The sequence below is a fragment of the Hoplias malabaricus genome, chromosome 17 (assembly GCF_029633855.1).
Source record: "Hoplias malabaricus isolate fHopMal1 chromosome 17, fHopMal1.hap1, whole genome shotgun sequence".
Taxonomy (NCBI): Eukaryota; Metazoa; Chordata; class Actinopteri; order Characiformes; family Erythrinidae; genus Hoplias; species Hoplias malabaricus.
The window spans coordinates 12,495,546-12,518,070 of NC_089816.1; the positions used below are offsets into that span (position 1 = coordinate 12,495,546).

The 22,525-nt window shown below is 36.6% G+C and overlaps 1 protein-coding gene across 4 annotated transcripts in view; it reads left to right on the plus strand.

The window, feature by feature from the left end:
• The first annotated feature begins 3,165 nt into the window (after positions 1-3,165).
• The window catches only part of ppip5k1b (diphosphoinositol pentakisphosphate kinase 1b), a 35,924-nt gene continuing 16,564 nt past the window's right edge, over positions 3,166-22,525 (plus strand). For all 4 annotated transcript variants that reach the window (XM_066648564.1, XM_066648566.1, XM_066648565.1 and 1 more), the window contains exons 1-19: positions 3,166-3,305; positions 8,383-8,768; positions 9,291-9,486; positions 9,651-9,741; positions 10,169-10,254; positions 10,506-10,660; positions 10,754-10,855; positions 11,035-11,196; positions 11,284-11,405; positions 11,881-11,982; positions 12,168-12,254; positions 12,338-12,413; positions 14,697-14,806; positions 17,027-17,112; positions 18,460-18,585; positions 20,940-21,061; positions 21,299-21,481; positions 21,974-22,115; positions 22,239-22,462. In XM_066648564.1, coding sequence (XP_066504661.1) covers positions 8,616-8,768; positions 9,291-9,486; positions 9,651-9,741; positions 10,169-10,254; positions 10,506-10,660; positions 10,754-10,855; positions 11,035-11,196; positions 11,284-11,405; positions 11,881-11,982; positions 12,168-12,254; positions 12,338-12,413; positions 14,697-14,806; positions 17,027-17,112; positions 18,460-18,585; positions 20,940-21,061; positions 21,299-21,481; positions 21,974-22,115; positions 22,239-22,462 — 2,325 coding nt within the window. In that variant the 5' untranslated portion in view covers positions 3,166-3,305; positions 8,383-8,615. The remainder of the gene's footprint in view (positions 3,306-8,382; positions 8,769-9,290; positions 9,487-9,650; positions 9,742-10,168; positions 10,255-10,505; positions 10,661-10,753; positions 10,856-11,034; positions 11,197-11,283; positions 11,406-11,880; positions 11,983-12,167; positions 12,255-12,337; positions 12,414-14,696; positions 14,807-17,026; positions 17,113-18,459; positions 18,586-20,939; positions 21,062-21,298; positions 21,482-21,973; positions 22,116-22,238; positions 22,463-22,525) is intronic.

The window sequence follows — 22,525 nt, forward strand, 5'->3', positions numbered from 1 at the left end:
ACATTTACTTGCTTTCTAGTAGAGACACTATCAAATGCATCTCACTTCCTTCTAACATTTCATAAAATTAAAAAAAAAGCATTATTATTATCACTGTTCCATGATTCTGGGAAATAAATGTGTTTCTGGTTTTCACGTTGTTGCAACTGCTTAGGTTCCATCCTATTGGTTTCCATTTTAAATCTCAGACTGCAATCAAATTTGTATCAAAGTGAACACTGACTTTGTTGCTGTAATGCCCAAAAGCCTCTCAGGCTGATCAGGCAGTAAAGTGCATGACAAGAAACTCAATTACATGCTGTCCACTGAGTGGTCTACATCATTAAAGTCATTAGGTCCTATCATTTAAGCAAAGGGCCAAAGTACCTTTTTAGGGTTATTAAAGTTACAGGTGCCCTATTGAAAGATTTCTATCTTTATTTATGTTCATATCTGTGGCACAGGTGCAAACTTCCATTCTCACATTTTCTTTTAGCACAGGTCTGTGTGGTACATAGTGTGTACTGATTTAGTATGTTTCTCTGAGGACTGTACTTGACTCTGGACAGGGTCCATGTATATTCAAAATTGCATATTGTTGCAGTTGGAGTGAAATCATGAATTACAAAAATATCAATTTACAGGTGAAAGAAAACAAGCTCAACAGCTTCAACAAGCTGATGCAACCTTATTTTCTTTTACTGTAGGGCTAAATTTAAACCATTTCTGTTGGTCTCTGTCATTAAATTTTGACAATGCACAAGCAACAGTTGTCATTTTCAAACCATGTGAAAAACTAAAAACATCTAAAATGGAGATATTTTTTGAGGTTTATGTTGAGGATTTATGTTGAGGATGGGTTAGATTAACAATATGCTGCAGTTTACATATTCAGCATTTTTTTACCATTGTCTTTTGTGAGAAATCATTGGATTTAGCCACAATATTAATGCATAAATAACTGGCTCAGCTGGGCAAATTAAAAGTTTTACTTACCAAAAACATCTTTTAGTATGTTGAACATCATACATATTCACATGTGAAAAGCTTACGTGTGCTGATTAGGGATGTGAATCTTCCATTTCACAATTCACATCAATTATGGTTTGCTAGGACATGAATCAGTGACCCATCAGATTTCCCCACAATTTGGGTGTTGTTAAAATAATACATAGCCAGAAAAATATTGTGAACAAATATTTTGAGTGTACTTTAAATCATTAAAAATATATATTAAATATGATTCTAAATGATGATTCAAACTTATTTGTAATATTCAAAAATTTGTTTCAGTTCAGGAGTGCACTTATACTGTGGTGATCTACAGATGGAGATTGTCCTTAATGACCCTTTGCAGTTTGTCAGCTAGCTCTCTCTCTCTCTCTCTCTCTCTCTCTCTCTCTCTCTCTCTCTCAGCCCTCCCAGGCTCTACAGTCATCACTCAGCTGGTGTATGGTGTGGCACTGGAGCTAGAACAGACTCTCTTTGACTTATTTCCCATCTCCTCTGCTCACCGGGGTATTGACACACAGCCTTTCAATGTTCATCGGAGGAAAAGTGCCCTTTTTATAGGGTTCCATTTAAATGAAAAGGGGTATTATTGAGATGGGGCAGGAGCAGGACCCCCATTTCTGTACATAGCCCTGGCCAAAATACCTGGCAGGATATAACGGTTATTTTTAAACCATGCATGCTCATATAAATTAATCATCATGTCACATATGCTGCATGTTGCCAGCTCTTGGATGACTTTAGGAATATTGAAATTGTCCTATTAAATAATTTCCTAATAAGAACTCAAGAACTTTCCATAATTTATTTTCTTGCAAAAAATATAAATGTATGAACTCTGTGCTCTGGGAAGGACAGCTAGGTTTTCTTTTTCCTTTCTTTTTCTATTTCCTTTTTCAGCAGTGGTTTCCGGACATCCTTTCAGTCCCACAGCATTGTGCCTTAATTTCCCAGTGGACGGATTGACATAACTCAGGGAAAAAGGGGAGGTTATTATTCTCAGCTCTCAGTTTTTTCTTGAAATTGGTATGTTTTAATTTAGACTGTCGATATCAAACATCCCCAGAAATATGTTGTGAATTTTGGTAGATTTAGTAGAATGGTAGATTTGACTGGAAATTAAATAATTATTCTGTCTTTTATAAGATTCCCCCCCCAAAACCTGATAAAATAACCGTTTCTCTGGCACAAAAGACGTAGAACATGATGAAAATTGACAGTCCGTTCCTCCAGTCTGCAGAAGCTTTGTACAAGTAAACATCTGACCATTAGCTCTCTGCTGCCCTCTTAGGGCCATGGAGAGAACAATAAACACCTTAAAGAAAGACTGTTTACATGAATTATGTAATAGATTTACTCACCACATGTGAAACTTACTCAACTAAAAAATTTAGAATTATGGAAAGGGTTATTTTAAGCATAAATGGCAATTGTGCTTTTGTCTAATTGAGTTCATTTTCATCATATTTGTTCTTGAAAGTTAAACAGTTGCTTATTGAAACTATCAGAAAAGGAGGTAAGCAGAAGCAGGTGATGAACTAGTAAATGTCCATATAACTGTTCACTGAGTCAAACAGAACTGTGTCTTTTTGCTGAGTTTTATTTATTTAAACTTCTATGAGAAACGGTCATCTTTCTTGTGAACCTTATATATCACACACTCCCTCTACACATCTGCGACTCCTTAGATTCTCATCTAGTAAATGTGAGATGTTTTAAATGCAGAGCATATAAGGACAACAGAAATGAACACAATTTAGCTGAATTAAAACGCTATTTATTTGCGAGGCGTCTTGCTGAGACTCACTCTGCAGTGTCAGTGCCATGTTTAAAAGAAGCACAAGTGTTAGTTAATGCTTAGAGGAGACACTGATGATGGATGAGGGGAGATCAGAGGTCTTTCTCTGGAAGTGTATAAAGCCAATAATGGGTTCTATTTATTCTCACAGTAATTATTCCTACAGTAAACTATAGACTTCTCTGGGTTAGAAACTTTCTTTGATTGTTGATATTAAAGCCACAATTGATTTCTTTGGCTCAAATGTTTAACTAAATCTTCATTATTATACTGAATAGTACAGTAATATTACATGGTATAATATTTACCTTGTTTGGATTTGGTTTTAAATTTGGATGGTCTTACCTTCCTCGCCACAGCTGTAGGTGGCAGTCATTGTCTACAGACTGTGAGCTAAATTACACACTTCAAACGAAAGTCTGAATGTGGTGTTTCTCTTTTTTCGAGGTTGCTCCCGTGTTTTATGTTGGTAGCAGTCGGGATACTGCTGTCCACAACGAGCTATTTTCTTCTGAACGTGAGTATCCCACAGCTTACATAACATTTAATCTGTTACATCTACAACATTAAACATGTTAAAGAGTAATGAGCTATTAAAGTTTAAGTTAAAGTTTTTTTGAGGAAACCTGAAGGCGGGGCAGAGATACTCCTCACTAAAAAGACAAGCAACTGTTAAAAAGTATTTTTCTGTTGTAGCAGAGATCTGTTGGACACCACGAAGCGTCGGTGGAGAAAGCTGTAATTAACTTATCGATGTGTTGCCAGATTTAGACGTTCGTTTATTAATAGATTATTTAAAAAAGGTGAATTTGGCGTGTTTTTTTTCACAGCAGCAGCAGTTGAACTTCCTGTCAGTTAGTGTACCTCCTCAGGCTGGAGGCGTCCTTGAAGCTTGAGTCTCGTCTTTGTTAAAACGTACAGACAGTTCTCTGTATGAATAATGAATTACCGCGGTGAGAATTAAGATTAAGAGTCGGGCTGGGGGTGTTGGTCACATTAGTGTGCCTTCTGGGGTTCTTTTAGTTAGATAGACTCCCGGAGGCGAGACTCCTGCCCCGAAGACGGTCGTTTTAAAGCTGCGTTAAACAGCGCGTAAAGGGCAACTTCACCGAAAATCCTGAATCATCCATACACTGAGCTGTAAAGATGTATAAGAGCTGTAAAGGTGCTGGTACCATGAGACACACTATCTAAAAGCTTTACAGTATAAACGAATAGAGATAATACATGTCTTTTAAGGTTTTTATGCCTATTGTTAGATTATAAAAAGGCTTTTAAAATGATCATAAAAACAACGTGTCCCCTGGGGAATATGACATAGTCTCAGTACCAATAGTAACAGTAACCATTCCTAATAATTTCTATATCAATAAATCATAAGGACGTCTGTTTCAATATCACCACCGCTGTGGACAATTCTGATTCTTCATGTAATACGATTGTTCCAGGAATTGGAAACGTTTACGACTAAGTAATTCTCCTTCTATTTATTATACTGCTTTGCCTCTTTATCCCACTCTTAATCTCAGGAATGGCTGTCATCAGAATTTTTCTATAAACCTTGATTCTGAATTCTATATTTAGAGGATTGTCCAATAAATATTCTCCTTATAACTGCGTTATGTAAGAGTTTTTGACAAACTAGGTTACTGAGTTGGAAGAAGGGAGCATACCCTAAAATATTGTGTGTGTGTGTGTTGCTTTGAGCTACTATGTAGTTCCAGAAACAGTCATAGTTTAAATATCAGAGGTATTGTGTTGATGGTCTGATTAATATTGTTCAGTCCATGTTTTATGTCTTTATGATTTAACATTATCCAAGTCTCAAAAAAAGGCCTGGCTTTATGGGCTGAGTACTTGAGAATGGAAGTTCTTGAATGCAAAATCGGCATTATACTGGTGATAATATGATGGCAGTTGTAGGCAGTTCACTTACATTTGCTGAAGAAATGTTTTTCACCAAAACTTGACTCTCATGAGTACGCTCATGAGACATCAGATTCAATTGCAGTTGGAAGGAGGCAGAAGCAAAACCATTGCTGTAAAATGTTGTTTCATGTGACGTGTACAAAAACATATTTTCACCAGAGAGACCCACTCTCACACACTTTTAATTTTTATGGACTTGCATTGTTTAGTTAGTTAGTATGGTTAGGAGGATTAAAGTTACTGTGATTGCCATTTTTGGTTATTCCATGAGTCTAGAAATAAAAATGAGCATTTAAACAAGCTGAATAACAAATAAATGGTCTATTGTAATGGATCCGAAGTATGAGTCTGCCAGTATAGTAATGTATGATTTCACTATAGCTGGCTAAGTGTTTTTTTTTATTATTATTATTAATTAGTTTATTTATTTATTTTTGTGTCTCACATACAATATTCAGAAGTGACAAAACCATTATTTAATTATTCAGGAAATGTGTAGCATTTTTAATGAATAGGTTAATTCTGTATGGTCACTGAGTTCATAAGTCCTCATGTTCGTCATGCTCTAGGTCTTGGCTGTTGTTGTGTTGTTGGATCCAATGGAGGAAATTCAGTTACTTCTGAATACATTTATTAGGCCCCACTTTTTCAAAAAAAGATTGAAAGACCCAAAAGAATAGTTAAACTAGAGTCCAGGAGTTTTCAGTGCTCTAGATTATGGGATGTAATCTTGTTTTAAAACCCTCATTTAACTTGACTGAAAATACAACTTTATTACAGTGACGTAATACATTCCTCCAGTAAATTTCTCAGTAAATTGATTTCATATGACACTATTAAACAATGTATTAATTCAACATGTGATACATGTTGTACGTAACAGCAAAAATATATTATAGACTACAGAGGTATTTTTACTTTTGTTAATTTATATATCATTATTACATGATGCTATTTATGACCTTATAACCTTTCAAGAACTAGCAGTCTTATCATAATGGAGGCCCTTTACAGGATATGATCTCAAAGGTCAGAGCGGTTGGCTGAGAGTGACTGGATTCTTTTTTCACAGGCACACGACTACATGAGCACATGGAAACAACATTGGCAAATGTTCAGGGGTGGGGGCCAGAATAAGATTTTCTGATTTATAGAGATTTATAGACAATTCTAGGTAGCTAAGAACATTCTTTTTAGATAAATGTGTGACCTTTAAATGTCAGAACACAAATGATAGTAACAAGCACAAAATGTGTTCTAAATGCAGCATAAATGACTGCTTGTTTATCTCTGATATATTTTTTTGAAAAAAAAAGAGAGAGAGGGTCATAAGGGCAGGGTTCTTTCCTGATTTATTTTGCAGAAACCCAAGGGATGGCAAGATCTTAATTACAGTGGGGCCTTGTCTGTGTCATATAAATATAAACAAGGACATAATGTCATTGATATGAAGCACCACTTAAAACAACTCATATCCATAACTAGTTAAGATAGCATTAATCAAGTGAATGTTTCCCAATACCAACCGTAGCAACTTAGGATACATAATGATTACACATATCCACTAAGAACCCCTGTGGAGAATCTTTATCCTGTTAAACTGTAGATGGGGGGGAGTTACATATTTCTATAACTTTAGCTGGTTAAAAAGCATTAAAGCCAGGACCATAAAATGAACCATTACCCATTTTGTTTTATTTTCCTTGAATACAGAAAAACTGTAAAAATTCAAATGCTGGCCTTTTGTTTTTCATCTTTTTTGCTGGACCACCTACTGGGCGGGCCTAGAAGAGGCATTTTCACTTACTGACTGACTCATAATGTTGAAATGCTCATTAGCGAGTAGGAACTGTTAGTTCAGTCATATTTCACATTCCAGTGTATGAACAAAATTTGGAACTGTTCAGAGAGTTTCCACCAACGTAAACTGGTTCGCGAACCAGAAAAATTTGTTCCCAGATGGAACCAAAGAACAGTCGGTTCTTCAGCGCGAATTGTGGCTGAATAATAGGAAATAAGGCAGCAACACAGTCAGTTTGTGTACGTTTCTGGGGCTGTGTTTGGCACGACACCATGTGTGGGGAGAAAATTTGTGGCGTTAGTGTGTTTATAAAACTCCATATAGCTTCGTACAGCCTCCTTAAACTTCACGTTTATGGCTAATGGCACTCCTGCAAAACTAGGCTTGCCTAGCTTCTCTTTGCTCTAGTTGGAATACTCATGGTCTCTGAGCAGTAAATCAGCTGCAAACAGAAAGTTTATACTTTTTAAAACGCGCTAGGCCTAGTAAATGTGGGGCACTTTACAAAATCAAGTTTAACAAAATAATAAACTAAATAAAATAAAAGCTTCTTATTTGAATTGTGAATCATACATTTCAGTGCAACGGTACAGAAATAAACTTTATTTTATGCTAATAATAAGCTTATGACACACATTACCTGACTGCATCAAGCTGAAATGTATTTAAAACTCTGATAAACATGCTGTTTATCAGTCATACTGTTAGTCAGCTAGTTCTCACAAGGCATTTGGCTCAGCTTTCGTTTTGGCTCATATATGTATATGTATGTATGTATGTGTGTGTGTTTGACCACACAGGTGAACTACATCATGTAATAACATTAAAACTACCAGTTAGTTAACTAACTACCATTTGTTTTGCAATTCATTATCTGCAGTTAAATCACCAGAATTCTTACACCTCAGGACCTACTACTTTAACATATAACATGCTAATACATTTTTGTAGATAAGTTAGTGTTGTTAGAAGTTATCAGTCTACATCTCAGCCTCCCAGAAGTGCTGTCATGTGCACCTTATTGTGTACTCAATATGGGGGGAAAATGGTGAGTCTTTTGATGGACCTTGTTAAATAGTTACTAGATAGAGCTCGCACTGATGCACATTCAGTAGACATGTCTGGATAATCTTCCAACCTTTTCAAGATGTTGAAATGTGCTTTGGTTTCTCTGTGAATTTTAGTAAACTGTAAGGGGTTCTTCATTTATTTATGGCTGTTTATTTGTGTTAGTGTTGTTTGGCACATGGTTACTGTAAACCACTTCCTGTCAACTTAATGTTGCTTGTCAACACTTGTGTAGTGATGAGTTATCTTCGCGAAGCATAGGCTGCATTATTTGATCCTCCACACCCCACCTAAACACCAGCAGGGGTGGGAGGGCTATTCCTGGGCTCTGAATGTGTTACTCACTCTCACACTCCTACTCACACAGACAGGTCATAAAATTTTCCCATGTAGATATAACCAAACACATGAATGTTGGACAACCAACTTATTTAAAAGCAAATATCAATAACTGCCATTATTTTGTCTAAGTCTAAACCTGAATAGTAAGCACACTTTTTAATTCATTTTCTTAGTTGTCTTTTGACATAAGTGACCCAGTTTGTTTTGCGTAACAGTGTTCCCTATCTTCATGGACGCCAAAATATGATATGATATACTGTATGGTGTGAATGCATATCTCCAACAGACTGCAATATGATTCCTTTTCCCCTGCCGTCAGCATAGTGGTTGCACATGGCTGCATTACTGCTGAAAGAGCACTAGTTTGTGTAGCTAAGCTTGTTGGAAACATCTACTTGTGTTTTTTTTCATGGCCTTTATAAGCTTCTAACTCTTGACTTCTCCTTTATTGCAGCTTGGAAAACTTGCTCCCTACTGTGAACAAAGGGCATGAGCTAAGAAAGATGATACTTCCTCCTTGAGAGAGAAAAGGTATCTACAGACAGCGTTAAAGTTGAAATCCCCTCTTCGCAAAAACCAGCATTTTGACTTATGGACACTCTTTGATTTTTTGGATTACAATTTCATTTCTGATGGTGTTTACCTGCACGTAATGTTGCGATGGAACTTGGAGTGTTTGGATGACATATGCATGGAATGTCAGAGTCGGCAGGACAAGAGGAGGTCCACAAGGGTCCTCGGTTTCTGGTGGGCTATGATCATGAGTGTAAACAGGTGGACAGCAGAATCATGAGCAACAATTCTGAGCCCTATGATGAAGATGAGGAGGAAGAAGATCTGGTAAAATGAATAAAATTATTCTTAGTACCTGATGACTTACTGATTTACAAACATATACTGTATGTAATGTTGTAAATTACATTTTTACTTTCTTGATGTATGGACAAGCAATTAACAGTAAATATATGATACCATTATATTACATAAAATACAGAAACACCTGTTTCTGTTTCCACACTAGAAATAATACACTATTTAAGGCATCTTTGGATGTTTAGATCGATTAAAATTATTGAAACTCTAAAGCATGTGTAGAGAGTTCCCAACTACTACTTAAAACCGACCACTAATCGGGTCTTTGTGCACTATATTCTATTAAACATAATAAATTATAATGCACTCTTCTGCATTATACTCTTTGAAAACAGTGGATAATCCATTGCCACAGTGTACTGCCACTTCACGTTGTGTACTGTCAAATCACCAGCATTACACTAAGCATAATAATACACTAGGTCAATAGGTCTTCATTTAACATTATTAATTTGAACTTTCTGCCATATTTGAAATTGTTGAATTTAGTCCTCCGAGCGTCAGATCATTGTGGGGATCTGTTCCATGATGAAAAAGTCCAATTCCAAGCCTATGACCCAGATCATGGAGCGACTTTGTAAGTTTGAATACATCACTGTAGTCATCTTTCCAGAGGAGGTCATACTCAACGAGCCTGTGGAGAAATGGCCTCTGTGCGACTGCCTCATTTCCTTTCATTCCAAAGGTAATACATAAACCCATGGCTCTGTGACAAGATAATGCTTTGAATACATTACCCTGCTTTGTAATTCTTTTATATATATATATATATATATATATATATATATATATATATATATATATATATATATATATATATATTTGTTCTATTTGATGTTCCATTGGAAGGATTCCCTCTGGACAAAGCAGTGAGTTATGCCAAACTAAGGAACCCTCTTCTCATCAATGATCTCAACATGCAGTATTTCATTCAGGACAGGTAGGGTAGAAAAAAAACATTCTGCATTATTTTTAATCCTTTAACCTCATCAATGAAATGTATTATTCTGTAACCTGATCACGTCAGGTGGCACACACTGTCTAACAATAACAACAAGCTGCACAGTCTCTGCTCCATCCTGTTTACACCTTCTTGTTTCAGTTTGAATTCATGTGTCTGGATCGTAACCTAATGTGGTTTTAATCATTAACATTTGCACTTGATGCTTTCCTTGTAACCTAGTTTAAAATAGATTGATATGTAATATACACCATGTATACAACACCCTAACCTGTTTGTTGTTGCTCTTTCTATTTCTTTTTATATGTTTACATGGTTTGTTGTTCTATAAATATATATCATTAAGCCAATGTTTACAAAAAAGCCATCTCCAAAAGTCTTAATATTTGACTGTTGCTTGATTTAGGAGGGAAGTTTATCGTATTCTCCAGGAGGAAGGTATTGACCTTCCTCGCTATGCTGTGTTGAACCGGGACCCAGACAAACCAGAGGGTATGGATCTGCCCACAGTGTACTGTAATCTTTATTTATCATCTCTGTTTCAAAAGTGATTCTCATATATTTAATAAAACGTTACACATAAGCCACAGGAACAAAGGATGATTTCAGCTTTTACTAGGTTTTGTCTTAGAAGTTGGTCCAAGTAATCCCCTTATGCAACATTCCCTTATGCTGAGATCTGTTCTGTGAAGCTCAGGAGCTTACTGACATTCCTGGCTTTATTATTATTATTATTATTTTAGAATGTAGCTTGGTAGAGGGAGAGGACCACGTTGAGGTAAATGGAGAGGTGTTTCATAAGCCTTTTGTGGAGAAGCCTGTCTCTGCAGAGGACCACAATGTATACATCTATTACCCGACTTCAGCTGGAGGAGGCAGCCAGCGGCTCTTTAGGAAGGTGAAACGTCTTACTGTAATCTCTTTCTCTCCGGTGCCTTTGGAATGTGTTTACATCATCTTTGGCATGAGTTAAATGTAGTTCCTTTTCTAGATTGGGAGCCGCAGCAGTGTATATTCCCCAGAGAGCACTGTTCGCAAGACTGGATCCTACATTTATGAGGAATTCATGCCCACAGATGGTACAGATGTGAAGGTGAGTATAACATTTCTTTGAGTGTATTGGGAGCATGAATTTTGACATTTGATATTTTTATTTAGTATTTTGTCCTAGTAAATTTAATAAAGAGAGGTAAAGCATTTGAAACATAATTTTCTACAGGTTTTCTACAACTGTAATGTTAACCAGAGATTGAATTCCTGCTGAAATAACAGGTATATACAGTCGGACCTGACTATGCCCATGCAGAAGCTCGCAAGTCCCCTGCTCTAGATGGTAAGGTAGAAAGGGACAGCGAGGGGAAGGAGATCCGTTACCCAGTTATGCTCACTGCAATGGAGAAACTAGTGGCTCGGAAAGTGTGCATGGCTTTCAAAGTATGTTGCTTTCTCCACATTTCAGAGCATATATCTACTGTGAATATCTGAAGGTACGTTTGTGACATTGGTTTCTGCCCCTCACAGCAAACAGTGTGTGGTTTTGACCTGCTCCGAGCCAATGGACACTCCTTTGTCTGTGATGTAAATGGTTTTAGCTTTGTAAAGAACTCCATGAAATACTATGACGACTGTGCCAAAGTCCTGGGGTAGGTGAGGCGTATTTATTAATAAAAATATGTTCACATCATCTACAGAGAACACACTGTATATTTGCTGAATTTTGTCTTAAAACATAAAATATTGTCTGTGTCAAAACTGTCAAATGTTTTCTTTTTGTTTGTTTTTTTCACCCCATAAAATGTGAAACACACACAAAAGCAAGAAATTTTACACTAAAATTACAGAAGTGTCATATTTGACACTGTTTAAATATTTATGTTTAAATATTTAATTTGTGCACAGAATGTGTTGGTCTTCCTTTAGTTCTCCATCAGTGATCACAGGACACGGTCCACAGGACTTTTTTTTTTTTTTTTTTTTGTTGCTGGATTATTCTCAGTCCAGCAGTGACCCTGAGCTGTTCAAAAACTCCAGCAGCGCAGATGTGTCTGATCCACAACAATGCCTCATGATAATTCTACTCTTGGTAATCCTAGTGTAACACTGAAACCCCTCCCACAGGAACATGGTTATGCGGGAGCTGGCTCCACAGTTTCACATCCCCTGGTCCATCCCCATGGAGGCTGAAGACATCCCTATAGTCCCCACTACCTCAGGAACCATGTGCGTTAAACTTTGTTTGATACTGTTTAGTATTTCTAACTTATTTTCATAGGCACATAAGCAGTCATTAGCACAGGATGAAACATTTGGAAAACGTAGAGTGTGATGTATATTAAAGTAAATTCTCAGTCTGAAATGAGAAATGAGTCTGACTCATTAATACGATTACTTTCTACCTGTGTTAGGATGGAACTCCGCTGTGTGATTGCTGTGATTCGTCATGGAGATCGCACACCCAAACAGAAGATGAAGATGGAAGTGAGGAATGCCCTGTACGTATCATCTGCCTTATCTTAATTGATGCCAGAGCTATATGTTGTACTTTTGTTTGCCTGAAACCTGTATTTTTCCTCAGATTCTTCGATCTGTTTGAAAAGTATGGTGGCTACAAAACAGGCAAACTCAAGCTTAAGAAACCTAAACAGCTCCAGGTGGGTGTTGGTGTATAGAAAGGGTGTTAACATATTCTTTCTAATATGATCTTTTAGAATCAATAACATATTGCGGAACCTCTACAAATTATTTGGTAGAAACAAAACGATTTACGTGTGTTGATATTTATTATACCTTTCTATTTGTTGCAATTTAAGTTGTATGTATACACAAAAATATATATTTTGAAATTTTTAAATTAAAGCAATTTTTTCTTTTACTTATAAATACACACTGCTCAAAAAAATAAAGGGAACACTTAAGCAACACAATGTAATCCAAGTCAATCACACTTCTTTGAAATCAACCTGTCCAGTTAGGAAGCAACACTGCTTGTGAATCAATTTCACCTGCTGTTGTGCAAATGGAACAGACAACAGGTAGAAATGAGAGGCAATTATCAAGACAACCCCTATAAAGGAATATTTCTGCAGGTGGTGACCACAGAACCTTTCTCTGTTCTCATCCTTTCTGGCTGATGTTTTGGTCACTTTTCCATTTTGTCAGTGCTCAACCCACAGAAGTTGCTCAGGTAGTGCAGCTCATCCAGGATGGTACATCAATGCGAGCTGTGGCAAGGTTTGCTGTGTCTGTCAGCACAGTGTCCAGAGCATGGAGGAGATACCAGGAGACAGGCCAGTAAACCAGGAGATTTGGAGGGGGCCGTAGGAGGGCAACAACCCAGCAGCAGGACCGCTACCTCCTTCTTTATGCAAGGAGAAACATGAGGAGCAGTGCCAGAGGCCTGCAAAATGACCTCCAGCAGTCCACTGATAACCATGTTTCTGCACAAACTGTCAGAAACAGACTCCATGAGGGTGGTATGAGGGCCCGACGTCCACAAGTGGGGTTTGTGCCTACACCCCAAATGTGATTGGCATTTGCCAGAGAACACCAAGATTGGCAGATTCGCCAGTGGTGCCCTGTGTTCTTCACGGATGAGAGCAGGTTCTCACTGAGCACATGTGACAGACATGACAGAGCCTGGAGACGCCATGGATGAGATCCTCAGACCATATGCTGGTGCAGTGGGCCCTGGGTTCCTTCTGATGCATTGCAATACTAGGCCTCTTGTGGTTGAAAGTGTGTCAGCAGGTTGTGCATGATGAAGGCATTGATGGATTGGCCTTCCTGTTCTCCAGACCTGAATCCAATCGAGCACATCCAGAGATCATCCACCACCTCATCAGGAGCATGCCCAGGTGTTGTAGGGAGGTCATACACACACGTGGAAGCCACACACACTACTGAGCCTCATTGTAACTTGTCTTGAGGAATTTCCAGTGAAGTTGGATCAGCCTGTAATTTGTAATTTTCTACTTTTATTTTGAGTATGATTTCAAATCCAGATCTTCATTGGATAATACTTTTGATTTACATTGATCACTTTTATGTTATTTTGTTCTCAACGCATTCCACAATGTAATGAATAAAGATTTTCAACTGGATTATTTCATTCATTGAGATCTAGAATGTGTTATTTTAGTGTTCCCTTTATTTTTTGAGAAGTGTATATTTTGTCAGTTTTAAAACAAATTCATATTGATTGATAATTTTACACGTTTCCTATGAACTGTGAGCTATCGTCAGTGTTAACCGTGGCTTTAGAGGGTTAAATAAGAATGCCCATTCCGTTTAGTCTCTCAGAGGTTCAGAGCGAGGAACTTCATTGGATATTTAAGCCAGGGAAGGAGTGAGCTATTTATGTCAGAATGCCTTTATTTTTCCTATCTACTGGAATGTTGGTTACTGCTCCGCATGTGATCTAAACACTTGCACTGCTGAGTTGTTTATGATTAAAGGATCCCATATCAAGGATATCAAATATCATTTTCTTATTTTCAAAGCATATATCTTGTTTTTAGGGTGGCCTTAAAAGAAGAGTAATTTTTATCAGTAGCCATTACAGCTCTTTTAAATTACAAGAATTGCAAGTCCCTATACCACCTTTCATTGTTTATTACTTGCTCTGATGTTCTTAAATTTCACACTTAAAATACAGCATCAAGCGATCTCCTAAAATACAAAAATTATGTAAAAATATCAGGGATCTAATTTATAAAATGTTGCTTTGAATATATCAGTATAAATCAAACCATACACTGAATTTCCAGTTAGGATTTATTTAAGGTCTAACCTAACTGCATACAAACATTTTTGGAAATGAAGCTCCAGGAGCATGAAGGGTTAATGAGATTGTGTTGCATATAATATCTTGAAAAATGTTGAATAGCTTAGTATTATTCTCCCCTTCTTCTTTCTTGGTTTTTGTGTGTCATTAGGAAGTTCTGGACATTGCTCGTCAGCTCCTAGCTGAATTAGTTCAACATAATGACTGTGAGATTGAGGAGAAGAAGTCTAAACTGGAGCAGCTGAAGACGGTCCTGGAGATGTGAGTGCCTTCCCATTGAGAGTTTAACATTTAACATTAAGGTTATGAAGATCTGCTTCATGCAGCACAGCAGATTTTTAGTGATACAGTCCAGTGTCTCCATCCCCTATCATCTATTTCTCATCTCTCTGGATATTCTTTCTCACATTCCATCTTCATACTTCACATTCCATTCCTTTGATCCAGGCCTATTGTTTTTAAATTAAAGTCAGGGCTGCACAGTATTGCAATTATAGTGTAATTTATGATGCACCCCACAGTATATTGCCACACTGTAACATAGTCAGTGATCAGCCTTTCTTAGCTAAATTTATTTTACCTTGGTTTGGTCATCTGAGTACTTATCACCTGCATCATCAGGTCGGTTTGGATTTGTATTTATAACAGAATTCATTGTGCAGCCCTACAAAATAGCATTCTCTATTATATAACTTTCAGCCAAAACAGCCATTGAATATATATAACTTGTTCATTTTTCTGAAGTGATAATGTAAAAAGATAATCCACAAAATTAAAAAGAAAATGAAGGTTTTGTCAAATCTTGTTTTTGTTATCTACCTTTACCTCTCAGATAAACAGTAATTAAGGATTTTCCTTTTTTTGAACTCCAGCTCTCTGCATCATTGAATGTGTTTGGACTTACTTGGATAGTGAGAAAAAACAACCAGCCTCTAAGAATTTTGGAAGCATAGAAAAAACTCTAGAAAACGGTCTGCCAGGAGAAAAGCAGTACTTAAAGGCAAAATGCTCCCCAGGCCATTCTGGAAATGTTCTTTGTAGTTTTTGAGACTTGTGTGGAATTGTAATTATCTGCTTTTTTGTGACTCAGAAGCATTAATGGTTGATTTGATTGGAAATTAAATATATACAATTTCAGAATGCATTAAATGGAAGTTTTTTTTTTTTTTTTTTTTTTTTTTTGAATGAATGAATGAATGATTATTGTTTGATTTAATGATTTTTTTTTCTAGGTCATAGATGATTCATGTATAATTTTGTTTAGACATTTTTCATAATTATGCCGTATTGCAATTTGTGATTTATAACAGCCTTATTGTGGCAAACATTTTGATTTGCCACTGCAGTGTTCCCTTAAGGTCCAGTTTCTTACACTTATTCCTTTCTTTTTTTTTCTCTTTTCCTCTGTCTCTATTCTTACATCTCTACTGGCCACGCTTTTGGCAGGGAGTCCAGCCTGAATGATAATCAGTATGCACCTTATGGCCTATGCCTTTGAAAGTGCATTTTTCCTTATGAAGGCCTAAACAGTATCACTATCGTCCTATAGCCCATATACAACCTAATGAAAAACCTGATTACTGTTAACGCCTCATAACGAAGTCAAACTGAGTCCACACACATACACACACACACACACACACACACACACATATACACACACACACATATATATTCATGTGTATATATATATATGTGTGTGTTGCATGTCACCCAAGGCGTGTCCTAAATAACTGACTACTTCATCCTTCCTTAATCCCACCCTGGTTCCCCAGCCAGATTTGAATAAATTACTTTCATAACACATTGAGCATCCTTTAGGATCTTTGATTAACTGTTAACAGATGGGTTGAATTTTGAATTTAACCCTTTGTGATTTTATTATGATTGTAACCTTTAGAAGACTGCTTGGTTTGAAATAAAGGAACCTATGTGAAGTGCAGCTGCTGAAAAATGCTCTAAAACTGGTTCAGAGAGAGTCTACTTAAAGACTCCTAACCAGGTGATAGAGCATTTTAAACTATAGGCAGATGTCTGATAACCAGGTGTAATCAGACATCTTTCTCCTTCGATCTGTATTTGGCATGTTGCTCTTGGCTATGTTAGATTTAAATGCCCTTCTTTAAGTTGCCATGTTTCATTTAAAATGTTATAATGGTTCTTCAAAATATAGTGGACAGCATTGAGGCTCTCCCCTTCAGAATGTTTCCACAAAATAGCACCAGTGTAACAGCTGTGTGCTCTTTGATTCCCTCAGCCTCTGAAGGCACCCGGCCAGCACTGGCATGGCCCACATGGTAGATTTTAACCTCCGCCACTCTGGAAAGGTCAACCTGACACATGCTTCTGGAAACATGGCAACCTCAGAGCACCTGCTAGCAGAACAGGATCTGTGTCATGCCCTCTGGGTGCTGTTTATGTATGACAGTATTACAGCGGCGCTTGTGCTTGTGTGTTTTGCCCTGCTGTGTTGCCTTTCAGGTATGGCCATTTCTCTGGGATTAATCGGAAAGTGCAGCTGACCTATCTGCCCCACGGCCAGCCAAAAGCATCAAGTGAAGAGGAAGGTGAATAGCTATTTTGAATAAGCATTACTATTAAAAAATAATAATAATTGAGTCAGATATGTAGGATATATGCCTACAATAATTGCATGTGTTGAATCTATTTTCTAGATTCATCTACCTTATATCTACACTCATTTTTTTTTTATATAGGCCCATTTTTATCTAAGATTACAGATTGTAGCTTGCTTTTCCCAGCACCACCCAGGACCACCACTTAGCAGGCTATGTGTGAGTCACTGATAAATTTTGGGACTGCAGTCTGTACTTCACAGGAAACTGTGTGCAAATGTACAATATCTATATGCAAAGGTTTAAAGTTATATTAAACAAATATTAGGTAAATGACATTTGCAGAAGCATTTTGTACAAAAAATGTAATAAGTGTTATAATACTTATGTAATAAACAGGCAATATGTTCATTATTAGTATGTTCTTAAGTTTTATTTTGATATTTTTCTATATCTTGTATGTTTAAGCTGTTATAAAACAAATAATACTTGTATAAGCTGCATAGTTTTTGTACACATTTGATGGATAAATTGCCCCTAACTGAACAATGTCATTAGTTTACAGATTTGTGAAATATTTGTTTTTAGTAAATAAAATCACCTGGTTCAAGGATTTCCCTATAGATTTGAATCAGAATAGATTATTACTTGCTCAAAATTTGATCAGTTACCCATCCCTCAGGTTTTAATCTAGAAACCCCAAACTTTGCATGATTGTATACCCTGTACATAAATACTGTGCTTAGGTTTTTCTAAGTGATAGAATCGGTTAGTGATAGGTTTTTGTACAGCATTCATTAAAATATTAAAATATAATATTCCATAGTAAATGACTGGCTGAAAGTTTGGTCACTCAGTACATACAGACTCACATACAGGTTGATATGTTTTACATATAGATTCATTAGAAACCGCTTTGGATGCAGCATTTAAACATAAAGCACCAAACTTTGTCTGTGTCTGTTTTGTAAGTCTGTCTAAAATGTGTGTCTCTGCATCAGTCACGGATAAAATTTTGTAGCCGGTGCACCACACGCTCAGTTTCTACAGGAACTGCAAACTTTAGTTAATTTTGTAAGCTTTTCAAAGCTAGATACACCTTTTAATTCATTCATTCATTCATTATCTGTAAATGCTTATCCAGTTCAGGGTTGCGGTACACCTTTTAATATTGACATATATTAGATCCAGTGTCATCTGTCTATTGTACTTATGAACTTTTCTGTCTGTAGCTTTATTTTCCATTACACAGTGTATGTATGTGTGTATATTATTCATATATAATGAATAATATTTGTGTGTGTGTGTGTGTGTGTGTGCGTGCATGCTTTTCTGTAGATTCCTTGAAGGAGGGTCCATCTCTGCTACTTGTGCTGAAATGGGGAGGGGAGCTGACCCCTGCAGGCCGTGTCCAGGCAGAAGAGCTGGGCAGAGCTTTCCGCTGCATGTATCCTGGTGGACAAGGTACAATCACACGTACATGCATAAGATCAGTCTCCATAAGACTGACCTGGTACACGTGTTTTTTAAATAAATGTTTAAGTAAGTCATTAGTTTATTACTTTATTAGTTATCTGTATCAGTGATTAAGGAGGCTTGTTATCTGAGACCTGGTAACAAAGTGCACACAGGAAATGTGAACTTGCATTTTAGAGGAGTAATGAGTCCTGTGACAAAGAATGCAATGGAATGTGCACCCTAAAATGCCCAAAAAATATGTTTGCATTAGCAGTTAGCAGTGGAACACTTCTCAGAAGAGATGGGACCTCATCCAGTACATTTGGATGAGTGTGATGGGTGTGTTCTAAAACTATTCATCCAGTATTTGGACATGACTTCATTTCACTTATATTCAAGTGGCTGCATGTAGTGAAATCCTCAGAGAAATGTTCCAGCACCTAAAGTATACAGGCTCTCCACAAGATTAGAATTTGTTATTAAAGTAAAATAGACAAATTCCATTCAGTTTTTGTTACAAAAGATGAATGAAATACAATCTCCAAATGGAGATGCTGTGCAACATATAAATAAAAGCAGAATGCAATGATATACAAAATTATTTAAAAAAAAAAAAAAAAAATATATATATATATATATATAGTTTAAATAATTTTGTTATATTATATATATATATATATATATATATATATATATATATATATAAAGTGAGTATGGTAAAATACAATATTTCACACTTTGAAACTAAAAAATTTTATTGTCCAAGTAAAAAATTTGCCTGTTGTTGAACTTGATGCCAGGAACACATTCCACTTGTATAATGCTACAAAAAAGCTTTCTTGACAACTTGACATAGGGTTTATAAAGAGCATCTCAGAGAAGCTGAGTGTTCCAGAAGTAAGATGTAGAGGGTTTCACCACTTTGTGAAATACTGTGTGGACAAATCCTGTAACCATTCAAGAATAACATTTTTCAACTTAATATAGTAAATAATTGTGGATTTCATTGTCTGCTGTATATAATATCATTAAAAGATTCTGACAACCTGGAGAAATCTTTTTTTACAAGCGACAAGGTCCAAAACCAGTATTTGTTAGCTTTGGTCTTCTTGTTCTAAGGTTCCACTGAACTGAAATGAAAACACTCCCTATATTCAGTTTGCAGATATTTACAGAGTGTTGTTTAAAAAATTAAAAAATAAATAAACCCGCATTTTTTGGACCATTTTGCTGGCATCAAATTAAAAATAGGCAGATCTTTAAAAAAAAAAAAAAAAAAAAAAAACATTAAAAAATCTTTTTCACTTTCAACATATGAAATGTGTTTTTTTTTTTTGTTTTTTTTTTTTTTTTTAATAAATTAATTACAAGCCCTTCTGAGGAACTTAAGCAAATTGTCTCAGTAATATTACTTTCTCAATATGCAAACATACCTTCTCCCTCAGCACTGCATGTGTGTCTGACATCTCCCGTCAGGCCCAATATTGTAAATGGAAATTTTATTGAATTTTTTTTAACACCATAAGCTTTGGATGAAATATAAACTAACTAATGGCAAATTTTCCCACATTCTTGCAGATTAATTTTTGGTATTTAGTAGAGTAGAATAACCCTCTACACTGACAGCTGATTTACTTTTTTCTTGCCTTGAATTGTAAACTAGACAACTGCAGATCCCTTGGCTGTGAGTCCCCTATTGACAGTGGTAAGAAGGCTTCCGGGTGTGGGAGTGATATTGATATTGGGCTTCCTGGGTTGCTTTTCTTATTTAATACTTGAGTCGTCATCTGACCCCACTAATGCTGTCTGTGAATTGCTTTGAGAGACTCTCTGTGGAGTGTGCATTGCATTCAGTGAAAGACATTAGTCTTCATAACTCATCATTAGCATTGTGTAGTTTGCCAAATGGTGTAATGTACAGATGTCAGTGCAGCGTCTTGGTTGTTTGACACACACTTGAACAACCAACAACAAAATTGATCTCAATCTTGAAAGGGTATTATTGTACTCTAATGTTCATTCTGGAATATGAAATTAGACCAGACTTTTCTATTATATTTCATGGATGTGATGTCATGTAACTCTCATATAACCTCATATCACAAAAATGGGCAATAATCTTATATGCCTAGAGTTTGCATGGAATAAGTTAGGTAAGTAGGACATTTGCAGTCTGTGTGCAATTTTTGTTGTCCACAAGATAAATAACAACTTACTTCATTAGTTTATAAGTTGGGTGCAAGTAAGCAAAATGTACAGAAACACTTCATAGTAGATGCAAAATATCTGGAGTGTCATATTAAAAATGAATGAGATTCTGGTGCTGTCAATAACTCAAGCTTCGTCCGTATAATTTCCAGGTGACTATGCCGGCTTCCCTGGCTGTGGCTTATTGCGTTTACATAGCACTTACCGTCATGATCTCAAGATCTACGCCTCAGACGAAGGCCGTGTCCAGATGACTGCTGCAGCTTTTGCAAAGGTATGTCTAATTTTGTGACCACTATTTTAATTATTAAGACTAGGCCTTAAAATTTATATCTAAATATTATTAACAACAGTTTTTTTTTCCAGAAGGCTGATTATCACAGCCAACCTAATGCATGCAAACCTTAGACATTAATGGCATTAATGAATTCTGTTTTGTGTTATTAATTTCTGAATGTTACATGACTCCAACAGCTTTTTCAAAGCTATCCATGTTTGTTTGTATGTTTAGGGCTTGTTGGCCTTGGAGGGAGAGTTGACTCCCATCCTGGTTCAGATGGTAAAGAGCGCTAACATGAATGGCCTGCTGGACAGTGACAGTGACTCACTCACAGACTGCCAGCAACGGGTCAAAGCTCGGCTTCATGAAATTATGCAAAAGAATAAGGACTTTATTGAGGAAGATTACCAAAAGGTACAGCTATGGCTCCATTGAACTATGCCTAATGAACAACTTGATGTAAACTGAATGCTTCAGATACACTTAAAAAATGACTTTTTGCAATCCTAGATTTCTCACACATTCTAATTATTTTCTCCTGTAGTTTAAGATCAGACTAAAAATTACAATTTAAATTGAACACTGTCCTGTACGTGCAATAATATACCCAGATTGCTAATATAAAAAAAAATTCTTTAGATTCACTCAGATTTGGATTATTAACCATTTTATTATAAAAACTGCAGAAACATTCCTTAGGGTGTGATCTGAAAATTCTTACATTTATAGCAGATTTCTGCAGTGGGCATCGATTGCAATTATCGCAAAATCTGCAAGAATATGGCACACTTCCCTGACTGAGAGTCATGGCTATAATTTGTATGCCTCATGACACGTTACCTTGACGTAACGGGACAGAGTAGTCAGTGATTGCCTTGTGTGTTGTCATAATGTTTTTTCTTTCAGCTTGCCCCAACTAGAAGCCCGTCTCTGGTTAACTCCATGAAAGTTATAGGAAATCCAGTGAAGACATGTGACCAGGTTTATGCTCTCATTCAGAGTCTCACTTGTCAGATCCGCAAACGACTGGAAGACCCCAAATCTGCAAGTAAGTCTAACTTTCTGCCTTTTCAGGTCTAAAGTCTTTGGTCTCCTATTAATCTGAGATAATTTCCCTGATCTACTGTAATTTTTCACGTGTTTCTAATACAACCCAATCCTTTTCTCTCAGATTTGCAACTCTATCACAGTGAGACATTAGAGCTCATGCTGCAGCGATGGTCCAAACTGGAGAGGGACTTCCGCATGAAGAGTGGCCGCTATGACATTAGCAAAATCCCAGATATCTATGATTGTGTTAAGTATGACACACAGCACAACAGCTCTCTGGGTCTGGAGAACATGCTGGAACTCTTCCAGCTGTCACGAGCACTCGCTGATATTATCATCCCTCAGGTAGAGTAGCTGAGGTAGTTTAATTCTTATATTTGCATGTACACATTTATTTATACAAAACAA